At 33.5% G+C, this 14,312-nt stretch overlaps 1 protein-coding gene across 3 annotated transcripts in view; it reads right to left on the bottom strand.

The window, feature by feature from the left end:
• Anapc10 (anaphase promoting complex subunit 10) overlaps window positions 1-14,312 on the bottom strand; it is a 76,444-nt gene that overhangs the window by 51,747 nt on the left and 10,385 nt on the right. For all 3 annotated transcript variants that reach the window (XR_013426143.1, XM_040293256.2, XM_013359677.4), the window contains exon 3: window positions 9,856-9,946. Coding sequence is in view for 2 of the 3 variants with exons in the window: in XM_040293256.2 (XP_040149190.2) it covers window positions 9,856-9,946 (91 nt within the window). In the remaining variant the exon portion in view is untranslated. The remainder of the gene's footprint in view (window positions 1-9,855; window positions 9,947-14,312) is intronic.

Raw genomic sequence — 14,312 nt, 5'->3', positions numbered from 1 at the left:
TTCTAAACAAGCTTAGTTTTCTTTATTGGTTAATTACTTAATTTCCTACATTAATTCTTGAAAGTAACAAACTAAGTGACAAGCTGAGTCCAGCAAAGAGAAAAACATTTTTTTAAAGACAGAAGGCTAATTTTATTACTTAATACAAGAATTAAAATTCTACTCATTTTTAAAATATACATCTTCTAGGGAATAAAATTTTAAAAATTTTTAAAATATACAATAAAAAATTAACCTTGGAAAAAAATGCACCAGGCCAAAATACATGAAAAGATGTTCAATTTCTAAAAGTCAAAGAAAGATAAAACACACAGATATTAGTTTTATTATCATATTGAAAAATACTTAATGTCTAATAAAAACCAAATTAGATTAGAATAAGGTGGTTTCATAGCCAGTCAGTAGGTACATAAAGTTTGACCCACTAACTTAATGAACCTCAAAGAATGCATTAAAAACAATAACATGATTATTTACAAAAAGAAAAATATTAGCATGTGATTAGATTATTACAAAATTGTAAACATAAATATCAAGTGTATTAGGGAATTGATTAAATTAAGATATATCCATTCAAGGATATACTATACAATTATGGATGGTACCTGCTTATAAAAGTTCTACCTGTGATTTTTTTTTTTTTTACAATGGTTATGAAAGCAATAAGCACTGTATAGAAACTGCACTTCAAGCTGTGAATTTGGATCTCACCCCCAATCAGCAATATGCAGTATGGTGCTTTCTTCCAATGCTTGGCAGTCATGCCCAAGAACAACAGGGTAAACAGTTGTACTCTATGCTATACTATGTTGCTAATAAGCTATTAAATGCATTTTCAACTTAATATTTTCAACTTGCTATGGGCTTATTGGGACATAATTCCACAGTAAGTCAGGGAGCATATGTATTTAAAATAAGCATGCAGGCGTATAGTTACAAGAAAGGGTAGGGGGACCAGATTATAAAACAGGAAATACAGATGGATTGCATTTTGGAGGAAAAAAAATTTAAAACATATAAATATATTTTCTATATGTAGAAAGAAGTCAAGATGGAAGTATACAAAAATAGTAAAAGTGGCTACCTTCATAAAGTATGGAAAAAACTATGAGACCTTTATTTTCTTCATCATGATTTTTATATTTTTTTTGGATAATTTTTCAGAAGGGGCATGTGTCATTTGATCATGAGGGGAAAAAAATTAGATAATTATAAAAAATGACCCAAAAACCCATTAAGAATGTTTTCTGAAATGTGCTTTAAAAGTTAAGTTCTAGTAAAACTGGTACTAATAACAATAAGATCCTCGAACAGAAATAGTCTGTCAAACATCAGCCTGTACAGACAGCAGAGGATCTGCAGCTCTTCTTAGGGGGACCAAATTTATGTAGCCTAACCGATTCATCAGAAAGGAATGGGAAAGTTAATGATTTTTCCTCAGTTCAAGATGTAAAACACTAAATACCCTGGAACTGCTGACAGTACAAATCCATTACTAAGTTCTCAAAAGAGGCCAGAGGCATCAAATTGACATTTTTCTCTTTTTGTTGGGCCAGCAAAGAGACAAAAGAGGAAGCAAAGGAATAAGGGGAAATTTTGAAGGTCATAATAAAGACCTTCTTCATGAGTCATAAGCAGGAAGTAAAAGGTCTTTTCTACCATAAAAAGAGCGAAGAACACAAGGATTGCACTGACCTGAACAACAAAAAACAAAAGCAGAATTAAAGGATCAGACTTTTTGCTCAGAATAATTTTATTTCTAAATTATAAAATTCAGGATAAGTTAGTAACTAAAACCTACAAGATAACTGGAAAGAAATTAGAAAGGCAAAGAGTAGTAACACTAATGATAATCAAAACAACAGCAATGAATAGCAAATGAACACGTGTCTGGCCCAGAAGTAACGCTTCAAATATACAGGAACTATTATTATGTCTTTCTTTCTGATTTTAAAATGTAACATTGAGTTTAATACCAGCCTTAAAGAAAGCAAGCTAATAGACAAGCAGAGTCAGAACTCAAGGGTATGCTGGTTTGCCTGACAGGTTCTCAGCCACTCCTACTGCCTTTAAGCAGGAGTATCTATTGGCTTATTCAATAGCCATTGATACCAGTTTACAGAGACATGCAGGTATCTGAAGTTGTTTAAATTTCACCCAAATCAGGGCTTTTGCTGCTAAGGTTCTTAGATCCCCAGAAATCATATGTATAATTTTTGCTACATACATGTGTTTCATTAGATTTATAAAGGAAACTATGATCTTAAAAAAGTTGAAAATGCTTTACTCTAAAAGATATAGTGAAATCCTTTAAAACTATTTATCAATCTTATCTCTTGATGAATCAAAAACTATATTGTATAGAAAAATCATGGTGTTTCTCAAATAGCAAGGCAGGCCATATTACCAAAGCATTTTATATTAAACACAATTCCTATTAAAATCCCAATGACATTCTTCATAGAAATAGAAAAGGCAATCATGAAATTCATTTGGAAAAATAAGATACCCAAAACAGTCAAAGCAATCCTTAGCAAGAAAAATGAAGCAGGCCCATCACAATACCAGACTTTAAATTATACTACAGAGCCATAGCAACAAAAACAGCATGGTATTGGTATCAAAACAGATACACAGATCAATGGTACAGAATAGAAGACACAGTGACAAACCCACATAAATACAGTTATCTCATACTAGACAAAGGTGCAAAAAAAAACATACTTTGGAGAAAAGATAGCCACTTCAACAAAATGGTGCTGGGAAAATTGGAAATCCACATGTAGGAAAATGAAATTAAACCCCTATCTCTCAACCTGCACAAAAATCAACTCAAATGGATCAAAAACTTAGGCACTAGAACAGAGACCCTATGCCTAATAGAAGAAAAAGTAGGCCTCAATCTCCACCACGTTCACTTGGGAACTGACTTCTTTAACAAGACTCCTGGGCTGGGGTTGTGGCTCAGTGGTCGAACACTTGCCTAGCATGCATGAGGCACTGGGTTCGATCCTCAGCACCACATAAATGTTAAGATAAAGATATTGTGTCCACCTAAAACTAAAAAATAAATATTAAAAAAAGGAAATTAAACACACACACACACACACACACACGACTCCTAAAGGGCACAAAGTGAAATTGAGAATCAACAAATGGGATGAAATAAAACTAAAAAGCTCTTCACAGCAAAGGAAACAATCAAGAACACCAAGAGCCTTTAGAATGGGAAAAAATCTTTACCACATGCACCTCAGAGCATTAATCTTCAGGATATATAAAGAACTCAAAATAACACCAAAAAAAGCCAAATAACTTAATCCATAATTGGGCAAAGGAAATGAACAAATACTTCACAGAAGAAATACAATTAGTCAACAAACATATGAAAAAAATGTTCAACATCTCTAGCAATTAGAGAAATGCAAATCAAAACTACAGTGAGCAGTATATCCAGTCGGGAGGGCAATTATCAAGAATACAAGCAACAACAAATGTTGGCAAGGATGTGGAGAAAAAGATACACTCATACATGGCTGGTGGGACTGCAAGTTGGTGCAACTACTGTGGAAAGCAGTATGGAGATTCCTCAGAAAACCTGGAATGGAACCACCATTTGACCCAGTCATCCCACTCCTAGGTTTATACCCAAAGGACTTAAAATCAGAATATTATAGTGACACAGCCACATCAATGTTTATAGCAGCTCAGTTCACAATAGCTAAACTATGGAACCAGCCTAGGTGCCTTCAACAGATGAATGCATAATGAAACTGTGGTATATACACACAATAAAATATTACTCAGCCTTAAAGAAGAATGAAATTATGGCATTTGCTGATAAATGGATATAAATGGAGACTATCATGCTAAGTGAAACAAGCCAATCCCAAAGAACCACAGGCCGAATGTTCTCTGATATGTGGATGATAATTCACAATAAGGGGTCAGGGGAAGAATAGAAGTATTTGGGACTATACAGAGGTGAGTGAAGGGAGGGAAGGGAGTACGGAGGTAAGAATGATAGTAGAATGAATCAGACATTATCACCCCTATGTGCATATATGATTACATGACCTATGTAACTCTACATCATGTACAACCAGATGAATGAGAAGTTGTATGATTTGTCAGAATGCATTCTACTGTCTTGTATAACTAATTAGAAAAAATTTTAAAAACAGCAATGCATTTGGGAAGATCGAACACATGAGAAAGTGGTAGCTACTCAAATTGCTCAAATCACTTTTATAATAATAATCATCATAATAAACTAAATGCCTATCATATGCCAGACATCTTGCTAAACAACTAGGATGTTGTATAAGAGGAGAAGGGAGAGGTAATACTTTCCCATTTCTGATGCCATAAGAACACTCCTGGCCTCCTCTATTCCCTCACCCACTACACCCTTTCTCCTGAGAAAGAGCTACTGGCAGCAAGCAAACATCTGCCTTGTTCCTCAGGCCAGCTATTCAATAAGAGAAGGTACTACTTGGTCTCTCAGTTTTATAACTAGATGGGTAAGTTTTTTTTTTTTAATACTAGGGTTCAGTATTAGGATACTGCAGATACAAAGCAGTTATGACATTTCTTGGCATCAACTTTGGCAGTTTTATAAAGGTATTATTTTGGCTTCCACCTGCTGACTCTTGAATAATTCCTCATCTGGTTTCAAACCTATTAAATTCCAACAAAAGACAGTAGCAACCAGTATTCCACCTGCTGACTCTTGAATAATTTCTCATCTGGTTTCAAATCTATTAAATTCCAACAAAAGACATTAGCAACCAGTATTTTATTTAATGTAAAAAGAGGAGAGAAGAAATGGGGATGTAATTCAGTGGTAGAACACCCCTGGGTTCAATCCCCAGTACCACAAAATAATAATGAAAATAATTATGATAAACTTAAATTCCTTATCTATAATTCCTAACATGGTAAATGTTAAGTATAAAAATAAACAAAAAAATAAAAATAAACAAAAGTTGTCAATTTAAAGTAGTATTAAGACCATAATCAAGAAATGGTGCCCTGGAACAGGGATTTTCAAGCTACAGCTAGCAAGTCAAATGTGGGCTGCCACCTATTTGTTAAAGAAAGATTTATTGAAACAAAATGATACCTACTCATTTACACATGTCTCTGGCTGCTATACTACTACAATAACAACATGTTGAGTGGCTACACCAGGATATTTAAAGAAGTCTTACAACTCAACAATGAAAACACAAACAACACAATTTAAAAAGGAGAAAAAGACTTGAATGGTCATTTCTCCAAAGAAGACATATAAATGGCCACTAAACACACAAAAAGAAGCTTAAACATCACTAGCCAATAGGAAAATGCTAATAAAAACTATAAAGAGATACCACTACACATCCATTAAGATAGCCATTATCAAAACACAAAAAAATAAAAAACAAGAAAGAACAAGAATGGGCAAAGATACAAAAAAATTAAAGTTTTTCTGCATCACCGGTAGTAATGTAAACCTACGGCTGAAAACAGTATGGTAGTACCTCAAAGAATTAAACAGAATTACCATTTCTAGCAATTCTACTTCTGGACATACACATATTCAAAAAAAAAAACTGAACACAAGAGACTCACATAGAAATCTGAACACCAGTGTTCATAGCTGTATCATTTATAATAGGCAAAAAGTAGTAACAACCCAATGTCTATTAACAAATGAATAAACAAAATGTGGTATTGTCACACAATGGAGTATTATTCAGCCTTAAAAAGGAATGAAATTGAAATACATGCTATAACTGGAATAAACCTTGAACCAAAGTGAAATGAGAAGGACACAAAAGGACCAACATATAATTTCACTTATATAATGTACCTATAAAAGTCAAATAAACAAATAAGCAAATTAAACTGGTTGCTAGGAACTGAGGAGGAGAGGGAATGGAGAGTCATTATTCAAAGGGTTCAGTTTTGGATGAAGAAAAATGGTAACAATTATACAGCAGTATGAATATGCCACTAAACTATGCAGTTAAAAATGGTTAAAGCAGTAAATTTTATGTTCAATATATTTTACTATAATTTTTTTAATTTAACACCTCAACATAGTAAAAAAATATATATATATGATGGCATGCCATAAGAAAAGGCATTTGAGAAAATATAGTCCCTACTCCAAACCAACAAAAAACAGTCTTGGGGTTCCAGGAAGAGAAGGAATCATAACATGGTAACATGAAGGGTTATCTTGGTTTCTGTTTAGGAAGGATGAACAGTGCTTAGCAGAAAGCTGGAGGTATTAACCAGAAGTTGAGAATTTGAAGGGATAAATGATGAATGCACCCTCAACAAGATAATCATCCACAGCATGAAGTGACTATGAAGGTTGATTCTCTCAACCCACAAAAGCATCCATAAGACAGAGGCCGCTTTAAACTAAAGGCAAGTCCAGTGAATAATACCAGATCACCATTATTGACTTTCCTTACCTCTTCTCCATTCCCATACTATCAAGCCTGACAAGTCAGAAACAGTGAGAAAGGAACAGCAATATCCCAATAGAAGAGGCACACCCAACACCAGATTGGTCTCTATGTACTATGCTCCAAAAAAAGAAGCCAGATCTCTTGGATAAATGGCTGATTCTAGGGGCTGAGCAGAAAATCTTATGCCAGAAAGAAAAGTGTTCAAATAACGATGGGAACACATCAAAAAGTTACGTAGTTAGATTAAAGGGACTTCCCATGGCCAAACCTGGAACAATTTGAGCACTGAAACAAATAATGATAAAAGATAATAATCCATTCAGTAAAACTGAAAACTGTAATTATGAATAAAGTGGAAATTAAATGAGGAATAGAATACTCAAAGTACCTCTCCACAAAATAATTACTAACTGCAAAGGTAAAAGAATAACTCTCCTCAGTGTAGAAGCTTGGTAGACAATTGCTTAATCATGTGCTAAAAGTAAACATTATGGGACAAAATTTAATTCATGGACCACACCTGATAGGATGCAATGTAATGCAAAGGGTATTGCATTACTTTTTCTAGTGATACGTAGCCTAAAGTGACTTATGAAAAAAAAAATTGGAGAAACCCAAATTGAGGAATATTCTTTAAAACAAGTGGCCATTACTCTCCAAAAAATGTGTTAAGATACTGAGAGTCAAGGAAAAAATGAAGTCATGTTCCAGATGAAAAGATAGAAGAGGGCTAGGGATGTAGCTCAGTGGTAAATGCTTGCCTAGAATGCTCAAAGTTCAATCCCCAACACTACCAAAAATAAATAAATAAAAGTAGAGAAGTAATTACTAAATTCAATCTGTGATTCAATTTTGTTGGACAACTGGTATAACCCAAATGGTGTTTTAAAATTCAGTGGCAATAATGTGTCAACATTAATTTTCTAAGGGTATATTTTTAGTAGGAGATATCCTTCTTTATAAGAATGACATACTAAAGAATTGCAGAGATATGAAATAATTTAGGGAAAAAAAAAACCTCATACTGTACTTGCAACTCTTACCTGTGAGATTTCAAAATTCTTAATGAATTTCCCTTTTTCTAAAACACTGCTTTAAAAATGCCTTTCTCAAAGCCTTGGGCTTCCCTCAGGAGGAAAAGTGTTAAGTGAAGAGGGCCTTGAGTTCTTGACTGCTTTAATAAAACCAGCTACATCTATGTTGAAAAGCAGCTCAGAGTACGATTATAAACTCAGCCTTTTAAGTCAAACCAACTGGGATAAATCCAGACTCCATAAATGAATGATGTAGGACATAAGCAAATTATTTAATCTGTCTTAAGTTTTAGTTTGTTTGTGTGTAAACAAGGGGAAAAAAAAATAGAACCTGCATCTTAGAAAGTTGTTACCTGGATTACAAAAACTTTTAACTATTAAATTTATAACTATTAAATTTTAAATTTAAATTCAGTGAGACAATAAATGTAATAAATGATTTGTTTTTATTATTTGTTCAGTGCATTAGCATTCTGCATAGAATTTTATTTGAAAAAAAAAACACTGCAATTAAAATACAATTAAATTAAGATACTCATTCAACTTTAAGCTAAAGCCTCTGTTTTACTCTGGGTTGTACAGTATAATAATTAAAAGCACAGGCTCTGAAATCAGAACTTGTGTTCAAATTGCAATTCTACCACTTACCTGCTATGTGATCTTGGGCAAGTTATTTAATTTATCTAAGTCTTCACTTTTGAGACTAAAAATAATAATAATAATCAATATAAAGGTTAAATGAGATGAATAGGTAAGTAATTTTGTGAAGCATCTGTTAAAATCTCAAGTCTTAAAAAAAATAGCTGCTGCTGTTGTTGCTGGTCTCTACATATTTAATAACCTAGCACAGGAGTCTCTATATATTTAATAACCTAGTACCACCTGCTTGTATAAGATAAAATAATTAGAAGACCTAAATTCATTCATTTGTGCACAATCCATGGCTACTTTAGTGCTTAATGGCAGAACTACATAGCTGCAAGAGATCAGAGGGCCCACAAGATTTAAAATACTTACTAACTGGCCAGGTGCAATGGTGCACGCCTGTAATCCCCCAGCAATTTAGGAGGCTAAGGCAGGAGGATTGCAAGTTTAAAGTCAAACTTAAAAACTTGGGCTGGGGTTGTGGCTCAGCGGTAGAGCGTTCACCTCGCTCTTCCAAGGCCCTGGGTTTGATCCTCAGCACAACATAAAAATAAATAAATAAAATAAAGGTATTGTGTCCAACTACAACTAAAAAATAAATATTTTTTTAAAAACTGAATATAGCTTAGAAATTAAATAATGAATATCTTAATTTAATTATAATAGCAGCAACTTAGCAAGGTCCTCAGTAACTTAACAATACCCTGTCTTAAAAATAAAAAGGATTAGGGATATAGTTGCTTTGGGTTTAATCCCTAGTGCCTTAAAAGAGTAAAATATTTACCATCTGGCTATTTCAAGTGAAGTTTGCTGATTTGTACCCTAGGACAATAAAAACAATTAAAAATGCAATGGTGATAGAATGTTTAAACAGTTAACTGGTTTCCAATCTGTCAATAAATTCAAAGCAGTTGACAAAATATGGTTGTTTTCCTTTCTCCGAGAAAAACTGAAAAGTCTTTAGAGAGTCTAAGTTAAAATAGTTATTTTTAAAAAATAGAAATATAAATTTGAGAAGTGATATGAATAATCTATGCCTACAGAACTTACCATTACCACTCCAGGTTCCCTCAATGCACTATGGCAATGTATTGGGCCATAAGCAAAATAGAATTTTCTGAAAGCATCTTCTAAAAATAAATCATATTGAAAAATATATTTAAGAAGCAACTACATTAAAGGAACTATAAAAGGTACTGTAAGAAATTCAAAGAAGATAATGCAGCAAAGTAAACTTAACCAATTAGAATCTAGCTGAGTAGAAAATTAATCGCTAAAATGTATTAGAGTTTAAAAGTTTTAATGCAGATACATAGTATCATTTCTATATAGTACAAGTCTGAATTACTGAAGAAAAAATAGCTTCAGAATAATGAAACAGCTTATATTAATTGCCTTTAACCTTTAATTTTTATAAAGGTCTCAAAAAACTTTCAACTAAACAAAAATCTATCATACAAGGAGAAAAATATCACAATCAACCTACTAAACCAATTTTGTATTTGAGGGATGCAGAATAAACAATTACATAGTTTTGATAGGATTGCATAAGAGCAAATACTGAGAAGTAAAACTACACAGACATTTGTAGAAAGAAGTTCCTGTTAACATATATATATATGTGTGTGTGTGTGTGTGTGCGCGCGCAATATGTTTTGAGTTAATAAACTATACTGATTTGATTCTTTAAAAAAAATTTTTTAAATTACCTGAACTGGATGTTCACTAAATGAGGCTGGGACCCATCTGATTGCCAGTATGTTTCTAGATTGTCATCTCGTAACTGATCCACTCCAAATCCTAAAAAAACCAAGAGAGTCAATAAATTTCCAAGAAAAAGAGCTATATACTCAAAACATAAAAGTATCATATATATTTGTCAGAAATTTTGATAGCAAGATTGTCAGAAATATAAAACTTAACCCAGAATTCTTCTACTTTTTAATCCAGATTCCAACTCACCAAATATCACTTGTACATACAAAAGTTTATATTCAGATGAACTTTTTTAGTTCTTGGCTTCTTAAAAACATCTTCCAGGATACTTACTCTAAACTCTGTATGTTTGAATCAGTTTCTTATACTTTTTAGAAGCTGATAATTAGAGTGATCCCTGTGTCTGGCAAAATCCTTTAATTCTATGAAGTTCAATATGCCATGCTTACTATGACAAGACAAAGATGACTCAGAAATATTTTCAAAAGGCATATACATTGTGAAACCAAGAGCTTCTGATTAATCAAAATCAAGTTTACCTAGAATCCTATGTCCTCCAGCCATTATAGATTAGTGAAATTGAACTATCCTGTGCTTTTCCCTGAGTAAACTATAATAATTCATACTAACTACAGAAGAGTACATTTTTTAAAAGAATGGATTTAATTTATATTTCATTTTTGACTAAATAATATAGTCATTATGGATCAAATTTAAAAGGTACAAAAAGAAAATTGTGAATAGTCACTATCACCCTACCATTTTGTTCTCCTCTCCAAATATAGTCAATGTTATCAGTTTTTTGTTAATCTTTTCACAGATACCACATGCATATAAAAGCAAGGACTAGTTTCTTTCCCCATCTCTTGGCACAATGATAGCAAACTATATAGTTCTGGATTATAGTGAGGGTTTTTTTTTTCCACTTAACATATCTGGAATATTATTCCATAGTAATAAATTAATAATTATAATAATAACTGCAAATGGTGATACTATATTTACTATGGGCCAGACACATTCTAAGCATTCTAAATACTAAATCATCTAATATTTATTAACACAATATCTCAAGCAGCTTCCACATTTTTAAAGGTTATACAGTATATCCCCATCTGGAAATACCATATTTAAACCAAATCCTTACATGACATTTAGTTTGTTTTCAATATTTTGTGATTACAAACAATACTGTAACAACCTATCTATAATCTCTAAATACATGTTACTATTTCTGGAGGATGAATTTCAAGGAATAGAATCCAAAGTCAATGATTTTTCATTTGATAAATCTTGTCAAAACCAAAATACCTCCTCACCAATAATGTATGAGAACATCTATCTCCTCTCCATGGCTAGTAAAAACTGAGATGTTCTGAAATTTATACACTAGATTTTTCAACTTAGTATGAAAAAAATTATCCAAAAGTTTTTATATTGATTACATGTTGAGATGATACTATGGACACAATGAGAAAAAAAATAATTGCATCTATTCTTTTTACTTTTTAAATGTGATTATTAGATAACTTTAAATATATATGTGTTTGGCATTATATTTCTATTGGACAGCACTGCTCTGTACTCATGGTAAAATACAGTTAATCTTTTAAATATTTACTAACCTGACAGGTAAAAAACTATATTCCATATTTTTATTAATCATTATATTTTTATATCAAATGCCTATTCATACCCTCCTATATTTCCAATGAACTTTGGTGTTTCAATTGTGGTTTGTTTGTTTTGTTTGTTTTGTTTTTTTTGGTGGTGCTGGGTATTGAACCCAGGGCCTTATGTATGTGAAGCAAGCACTCTACCAACCAAGCTATATCCCCAGAGGATAATCAAAACCTATCACTTTCTTTCCCTACAATCACAATAATCAAAAATATCTCCAGACATTGCTAAAAGTTCCAGGGTAGGGGGAAGACAGGAATGAGCATCACCAGGTGTCAATAAAAAAAAAGAAAGCCAATACTGGATCAGTGCTTATTATTGGTTAGTAAATACACTTTTCTCTCCTCACACTTCATGGAAGAAAATGATTCTGTACTCCAGTCTTACTGGAGCTAAATCCTGTCTTATTTTGGCCAATACAATGTTAATGAATGCTGCCACCTGCACCTCAGATAGTACATTAATCTCCATGATACATAAAGACCTTAAAGAACTTAACACACACACACACACACACACACACACACACACACACACAATAACCCAATCACTAAATAGGCTAAAGAATGAACAGACACTTCACAGAAGAAGAAATACAATCAGTCAACAAACATGAAAATATGTTCAACACCTCTAGCAATTAGAAAAATGCAAATCAAAACTACCTGAGATTTCATCTCATTCTAGTCAAAATGGCAATTATCAAGAATACAAGTAACCGTAAATGTTGGTGAGGATGAGGGGGAAAATGTACACTCATACATTGCTGCTGGGCCTGCAAATTGGTGAAACCACTCTAGAAAGCAGTATGGACATTCCTCAGAAAACTTGGAATGGAACAACCATTTGACCCAGTCATCCCACTCCTAGGTTTATATCCAAAGGACTTAAAATCAGCATACTATAGGATTCAGCCACATCAGCTCAATTCACAATAGCTAAGCTATGGAACCAACCTAGGTGCCTTCAACAGATGAATGGATAAAGAAAATGTGGAACACATACACAATAGAATATTATTCAGCCATAAAGAAGAATGAGATTATGGCATTTGTTGGTAAATGGATGGAACTGGAGACTATCATGCTAAGTGAAATAAGCCAATCCCAAGGGCCAAATGTTCTCTCTCATATGCAGATGCTAGGGGTGGGGGGGTGTTCATAAGACTGGATGGGAGGGGGGATGGGAGGAAGGGAGAAGGGATGGGAATGGGAAAGACAGTAGAATGCATCAGTGGACATAACTTCCTTACTATGTTCATATATGAATACGATTATCAGTGTAACACTACATCATGTACTACAACGAGAATGGAAAGTTATACTCCATGTATGTACATCAAAAAACATTCTCCTGTCAAGTATAAGTAAAAATAACAACAACAAAAAATATAAAGTACATTCTACTGTCCTGTATAATTAAAAAAAAAAGGTGGGGGGATGTGACAGAGGTTTTAAATTTGTTTACAAGGTCTGGTGTGGAGAGTGGTAACAGAAAATGGGAGAATGGTAACAGAGATTGGGGTCTCTGATGAACTCCTGACTGAGGCATTCTTGGTGCCTGGGAAAATTTCTGTGCAAAGGAGCAGGATGCCTAGCTGATGTGGTAATACCCTCCATGAGGAGGCTCTATGCTCCTTATCAGCTTCGACCTTGATCTCAGGCACACAGCTCCTGGGAATAAAGGAACTCTCTTGCTAGACATTCACAATGTTTCGCCAGCTCCACTGCTCCTGAACCTGCCCACCTAACAGTAATTTCAAACAATGAAGTTTCTTGAGAACTACACAAAGCTCCTAACAGTGCACATTGCAACTGTAGAACGTAACTTTGGAATAAGCTGCATAGTGTTGTTGCTAACCCTGTAACTTTCCTGAATACAAAGAATAATGCTTGCATAGTCTTTAATCAGATAATAAGACTTATATAAAGATTGCAGGGGGACTGGGGCTGTAACTCAGTGGTATAGTACTTGCCTAGCATGTCTGAGGCAATGGGTTCTCAGCATTGTATATAAATAAATGAATAAAAGTCCATCAACAACAAAAAAAATTTTTTTTAAAGATTGCTGGCATAACTCTTTAGATCTGCTTCTCCATCAGACAGCAGTGCTCCACCTGACCCCAGCTTTATCTTCAAAAATATCTATACGTGTGTCTTTATTTTATTATCCCCTTCGCCCGTCGCCAGAACCTGCCTTTTTAACCGCACTGGTTGTGGCAGTCTGGCTTAGCCTTCTAAATGTCTGAACATCCCTAGAGACATGGAACATACTTGAACTCGATTCACAACCTAAAGCCAAGTCACAGGCAAGCAAGAAATGCATTTTATTGTTATATGCCACTGAGAAAATAGGGTTGTTTATTATTTAATGTTATTGCAGCAAGAGCTGACTAATATAGCATCCAGAAATGAGAAGCATTTGAATGGTCCACCTTAGATTGCCTTTATGAATAAAACAGGCATTTTCTTCTCAAGTATCTGTATCAACATAATTATTTTCACATTTGCTATGGAGCTATTATGAGGTATATGCCTTCCCTTTGAAGACCTAAATACATGGTCTTTGGGGAAGCATCTACATCATACACTTCAGCTATTTGGCATTCAAACTAAATAAAATTAATCTAAAATTTGGTTCCTTAGTAACAAGAGTCACATTCTAACTGTTCAATAGTTATATGCAACATAGGGCAATAAATTCTAATGGAAAACACTGATGGACTTAAGCAAATTAAAATATAAAGTGTTAAGTGCTATAATAAAGGAAT

This window comes from Ictidomys tridecemlineatus, chromosome 9 (assembly GCF_052094955.1).
Source record: "Ictidomys tridecemlineatus isolate mIctTri1 chromosome 9, mIctTri1.hap1, whole genome shotgun sequence".
NCBI classification, from domain to species: Eukaryota; Metazoa; Chordata; class Mammalia; order Rodentia; family Sciuridae; genus Ictidomys; species Ictidomys tridecemlineatus.
Note: the sequence above shows the minus strand (reverse complement) of the source record. Positions and strands in the feature narration are given on the sequence as shown.